This window comes from Hipposideros armiger, unplaced genomic scaffold (genome assembly GCF_001890085.2).
Source record: "Hipposideros armiger isolate ML-2016 unplaced genomic scaffold, ASM189008v1 scaffold_18, whole genome shotgun sequence".
NCBI lineage: Eukaryota > Metazoa > Chordata > Mammalia > Chiroptera > Hipposideridae > Hipposideros > Hipposideros armiger.
In genome coordinates, this window is record NW_017731368.1 from 3,044,109 (window position 1) to 3,050,200 (window position 6,092).

Below are 6,092 nucleotides of genomic sequence, written 5' to 3' on the forward strand. Positions count from 1 at the left end.
CATTGAATCCTCACAACAGTGAAAGGCTGTCCACGTTAATATTCTCCTCTTACAATGAGAAAAAGCAGAGAAATTAAGTAACAGCCTGTAGAAAAGACTTGAACACAGGGAGCTGAATGGTCCCTGGACCTGGACCCTACGCCTAAAGGCACCAGAAAAAAAAGCAAAGATAATCCCCAAGTGAGGGGAAACAGTGATGATCAAACACTAATAGACACTGTCAGCATTATTCATATTCACACACACACACACACACACACACACACACAGTTCATAAAAAAGAGTGGGTAAAGGAGGTCTATGCTCTTAGATCACATTTCAGTAATTAGGACATATATTGTCCTAGTTCAGGCTGTTATAACAGAATACCATAGACTGGGTGACTATAAACAACAGAAATTTATTTCTCACAGTTCTGGAGGCCAGAAGTCCAAGGTCAAGGTGCCAGCATAGCTGAGCTGTGGTGAGAGCCCTCTTCTGGGATGCAGACTGCCTCTTCTCATTGTATCCTCACCTGGCAGACAGGAGAGCGCTCAGTGGGGTCTCTTTTATAGGGGCACTAATCTCATTCATGCCGGCTGTACCCTCAAGACCTAATAATCACCTTCTAAAGGCCCTACCTCTTGATGCCGTCACCTTGGGATGTGGGATTTAAATAAGTGAATTTGGTGGGGGGTGGGTACAGAAACATTCCATCCATGACCCAGACATACCTCTATCCAACTGTTGCTGCTAAACTCCGACTCAAAATCATAGTGGGGGAGGGGGGGGGAAACTTTCCAAAAAAACGGATCCTATGAGCCCCAATTTCAAAGTCATCAACTGCAATACACTCTTTAATATCCTCAGGGTTTAGCTAATGGCTTTATGCATGCTTTCTTCTCATTCCGAAAATAACTAAAAACCCGTAGCCCTTTCAAGTGATCCTACTGAAGCTCACCTTGTCATTTTTTCAGGGAAGTTATTAACCTTTTTTTAAAAGGACATTTCCTCCCAGGCCTTCCGAACCAAGCAGAAGAGCGGAGCTGCAGCCCTCCAGGTGTGGGGTGGGGGCAGAATACTGCTCCAGGTGACGGTGTGGGTGGTGGGGACGCCGCGGGGAGGTGGGCGGTGGGCAGGGCGAATTCCCGGCTTAGCTCCATCTCCGGAGCGAGATGAAGGGGCAAGGGGAGAGGGAGAGAGAAGGAGAAATAATGGAGAGGGGTGAGAGGGTCGCACGCGAGGCGCATACCTCCGAGCCCCGGGGCTCGGGATTGGGGCCCTCGGCGCCGCCGCCGCGCATTCCGGAGCTCCGGGAGGGCAGGTCTTCGAGGAAGGCTAGTGTCCCGGTGGGTTCGGGCTGTTCTCCCAACGTCGCCTGCCAACAGCCCTAGGGCGGCCCAGGTCACGCCTCAGTCCCCGGCCGCCTCGGTGGGCACGAAGGAGGGGTCGCGGCGCCGCCTCTCTAGGTCCGGGGCGGGCCAACAGCGCTCAGGCCCGGGGCTTATTGTTCCGGGGAGCCGCACGCAGGGTCCGGCCGGCCGGCCGGCGGCGCCCATCCCATCCCGTGCCTGCCCGGGGTCGGCCAGCAGCTGTGGGCGCGCCGAGTGGCGGCGGCTGACGAGCGTACCGTGCGTGTCTCTTTAAGGGGCCGGGCCTGTTGCGGCTGAAGGGCGGGCGGGGTGCGCGTCGCTCCCCGGAGTGAGAGTGTGGGGGAGAGAGCGGCGGGCGGGCGGGCGCCGGAGGGAGGGAGGGAGGGAGCGAGCTAGCGACGCGGGCCGCCCCAGCCGCCGCCGCCGCCGCCGCGGTCGGACCAGCGGCCTCCTCCCCTCCCCTCCCTTGCGTCGCCCTGCCGCGGGGAGGGGGCTCGCGTCGCCGCCTCCAGTCGCTCCAGATGAAGCAGCTGCCGCCGCAGCCGCCTCCGAAGATGGGAGATTTCTACGACCCCGAGCACCCGACCCCTGAGTAAGTATCAGCTCCACGGCCTCCCGCTGCCGTCGGCCTCCTCAGCCCGAGCCGAGGGCGGCGCGTCCTGACGGGCGGCGGCGCGGGCCAGCGCGAGGAGTAACGGGCCCGCGGTGGACTGGCGCGGGCGGCGTGAAGAGCAGGCCCGCGCCGCCGTCTCGCCCGAGCCGCCGCGGGTCGGCCGTTGGGCCCGGTGTTGGCGCCGCTACTCGCGTTGCAGCGGCGGTTGGGCCGGGTCGGTGGGGGGAGGGGCGGCCACGGCCTCCGCTGCTGCCGCCGCCGCGTCCGCACCGACCCGGCCGGCCCGAGGCTCGGCGGTCTCCTCCTGCTCCCTGCAGCCCGCTCAGGCCGCTCTGCAGGCGAAGGCGGCGAGCCGGAGGAGCTGCCGGTGCCGGACTGGGCGAGAGGACACCGGCGATAGTAGGCCGCGAATCCCCGGGCTCGGGTGGAATCCCGACCCGTCTCTCAGCCTCCCGGCGACGGCGGCTTGGACCGGAAGGGCCTAGCGCGCGTCGCTGGGCTCGGGGCCGCGGTGGGACCCGCGCTGCACTCTTGGGTTAGATTCTTTTCTGCTGGAACTCGATCCTGGCCTCATAATGCTTCCGGCTTCAGATTCTGCACCTTTGGCACTTCGGTTTTGTAATGGTGGCGAGGTTTGTGTGGCCCGATATTGAGATGACACCGGCGTTGTTTTTCCTCCCGAAAGTGAAAGCCTTCGGAGGGACATACATTCTCGTCCAGATTAAGGGATCTGCAAGCTTTCGAGAGGACACTGCTTCTTTGACAACGGAAACCTCTCCCCCTAACTGGATGACTTTCTACCCCCTGTGAAGACTTAACAACCAGGAGTCGTGGGAGAATTCCCTAAAGAGACAGTATTCTGGAAAACCGAAATAGAGTTTTGCCCAATAGTTTTTTTTTTCAGCCTAGGCTATTTTAACACTTTTTTTTGGTTAAGGGCTGTGTCTGCTACTGTATCTGATACCTCAAAGAGCTTGCTCCCCAGAGCCTGGATTCACGTCTTTCCCTACGCCCTCACAAGACTATTGTTTTACAAAGCTATTCTTAAACTCCATTTGCTGCTGTTGTTTGAAGTCTAGACCTACCTACCATAGGACTCATTTCAAACCTAACGTTGGTAGGGATTTCGAACTGAAACGGTCACTTTTATGACTAGAAGGACACCGATAGGTTTCTTCTTTGGACACATTTTACCTTAGTCCTGCTGGAGCGCTTTTTTTTTTTTTTTTTTTTTTTAAATCTTTTGCCAGATCTTTTTATCTTGGTCCAGAAATGTCTGGCTCTTCCTTGATAGTTCTTAGGTTGGATGGCAACATAGAAGGATTCTGTTGGGGGGTGTTGATGGTTCTCTCTGCACAAAAAGAGAAATAATTATTTTGCCTTTCAGAAACAAAACCCAACTCTTAGTTGCAGTAGTAAGTTTTCTCAACGTGGCTTTCTCCTTTCATGGGGTTTTGCTTCTAGGTTAACAGTACCTTAATTAGACTGTTTTGATTTACTGCACACAACCATCAGTCGAATTCCAAAGCTCATGTTATCTGCTTTTGGTTTGGCACTTGGAAAACCTTAAAAGAAAAGTTCTGTGTCATGGTTGAGCCCTTGTCCTGTACAAAATAACATGGTAGCCCCTGAATGGGCTAAGTGCCTGCTTTCAGTTCCTTTCCAGATTTGGTGTAGTCTAGAAGCTTTAAGGATCACATCCTTACACTTCTTAGGGGAAAATGTAATTTTTCTTACTATGTGGGAAAATGGACTCAGAAGTGCAACTTGATAGACATGAGTGGGGAGGAATCAAGAATGTTTTACACAAGGTCTTGGAGTTTTTTTCACTGTTTTTCTGTCGCCACTGCTTCAGATTTCTAACAGTGACTAAGTAAGTTCCAAAATATGTATATGTGTGTGTGTATACTGACCTGCCTGGACTGTATCAAGAATTATAAAACCTTTTCTGCTGTAATACTATAAGAACTGGAAGGGAGCTTGATAGGTATCCTGAACAATATCACCTGTTTTGCAGATGCAGAACCTGAAGCCTAGAGAACTGAAGTGACAGCAAACCCTATGAGGTAGTATGTATAAGATAGTATTTATACCACTGGAGAGAGGGAAGCAGTATGGTGTAGGGTTAAAGAAATTGGATTGCAGAAACCTGGGTTTGAACACTAGTTAAACCTCAGACAAGTGACTTCGTGTCTCTAAGCTTGGGTTTTCTTATCTTTGAACTAGGTGTCATAATGGGAGCAACCTTATATAGGACTTTTGGGAGGATTGAAAGAGAATTATGCATGAAAAGCACTTGACACAGAGTGTGGCATGTGTAAGTGCTTCTAGCTGGGGTCATCAGGGAAAACTTAAAGAGTTAGGATTTTAAGTAAAACATGAAAAGATTAGGTGGGCTTGTGAGGGGGTGACATGCCTAGGGGAAGGAATGACCAAGTGCCCTTTTTAGTCTTTAGTTTGAAATGGTTCTTAGTTAGATACATGAAGAAATTGAAGCATGAAACATAATTTCAGTTTGATTGAAGTAACAGTTGGAACCTGATGACTCTATTTATCTTGTACTCCCTGTTTAATCAGGCACAGCTGTAAGACTTGGCTTTTTTTCCTGTGGTATATAGGGTTGTGTTTCAGGTGAAAATGGCTGTAATCACCTGAGTATCTGTGCATTAGGTGTCTGCTGCCAGGCAAGCCCAGGGTCAGGTGTTGAGGACGCTGTAAATTAGAGCCAGTCAGTTTTCAATGAACTCTTCTAGAGACAGGCAAGTACTTGACGGTTGTAGAAGTGCTGTTCTTTGAACATATGGGTGTCTATCTTGTCCCAAACAGGCACACTATGGAGTGCCTTGTGGGCACCTGCTAGTCAGGGGTGGTGAACAATAATATAGAATGTTGAAAGGTAGGTGCTTTGAAAAATGGAGCAGGGCAAGGGGGATCCAGAATTTCTGGGGAAGATGTTGCAATTTAAAATGAGGTGGACTGGGTGAGCCTTCTTGAGAGATATATAGGCCAAGACTGAAAGAGGAAGGAGTTAGGCCTGTTAGTATCTGGTGGGAAAATATTCCAAGGAGAGGAAATAGCTAGTTCCAAGGCACCGAGGCAGGCCTAGAGAGCTCTGCCCAGTATGGCTAGGTGGAATGAAAAAAAAAAGAGTAATAGTAGATTGGGGTGGGGTGCACATTTCACAGGTCTTTGTAGAGCTATCCTAAGGACTTTCCCTGAAGCTTTCAACAGAGGAATGACATAGTTTGCTTTCAGCTTCAGAAGGATCTACTCAGTTTGCAGGGGGAAACAATAAGTAGAAGCAGGGAGATTTATTTGTAAAGAAGCTAGTAATCTAGGAGAGAAATGCTGGTGCTTTGTACCAAGGTGGTAACAGGAGATGGTGAGAAATGGTTGAATTCTGGATGTATTTTGAAAATCAAACCAATATGTCTTGTTGATAGATCAGATGTGACATGTGAGAGAGGAGCCAAGGACAATGGCAAGGCTTTTGGACTGAGCGGTTAGAAAGATGGAGTTGCTATCAACTAAGATAGGGATGACTGGGAGAAGAGCAAGTTTGGGGAATAGATTAGGAGTTCAGTTTTAGACATGAAAGTTTGAGATGCCTGTTAGACATTCAGGTGGAATTGATATCCAAGTCTGAAGTTCAGAGGAAAGGTCTGGATTAGAGATAAATTTTGTAGTCATCAACTTAGGTAGTATTCAAAGCCACTAGACTGGATGAGATCGCCAAGGGATCCAGTGTAGAAAGAGAGAAGGACCCAGGATGAGTCCTTTTAAACTGCAGTGTTAAGAGGATTGTTAATAGTGTGAAGTGTAAGGGTGTTAACATGGAAGACATCCATAAACAACGGGGAAAATTATCTCTTCACTAACCTCTAACTAGAAGTTAGCATTTCTTTTTATTATTAATGTAAACAGTGAACTACATATTAACATTACCTATGTTTTTACTACTGGTAAAATCATAGTTTTTTGTTTTATTTTTTTTTAAGATTTTTATTGGGGAATTGGGGGGATGGGAACAGCGCTGGGGAATTGGGGGAAGGGGAACAGACAAGTTGCTGTCCTTTTGTGCTTCAGTCTAGTTGTGGAGGACGTTGCTTCACTGGCCCAAGTTGGCA

At 49.9% G+C, this 6,092-nt stretch overlaps 1 protein-coding gene across 3 annotated transcripts in view; it reads left to right on the forward strand.

Moving 5' to 3' along the window:
• The first annotated feature begins 1,743 nt into the window (after positions 1-1,743).
• The window catches only part of SETD2 (SET domain containing 2, histone lysine methyltransferase), a 119,048-nt gene continuing 114,699 nt past the window's right edge, over positions 1,744-6,092 (forward strand). For 2 of the 3 annotated variants that reach the window (XM_019632685.1, XM_019632704.1), the window contains exon 1: positions 1,744-1,944. In XM_019632685.1, coding sequence (XP_019488230.1) covers positions 1,874-1,944 — 71 coding nt within the window. In that variant the 5' untranslated portion in view covers positions 1,744-1,873. Of the gene's footprint in view, positions 1,945-4,011; positions 4,032-6,092 lie in introns of those variants that run through there. The other variant, XM_019632696.1, reaches the window with a different exon arrangement.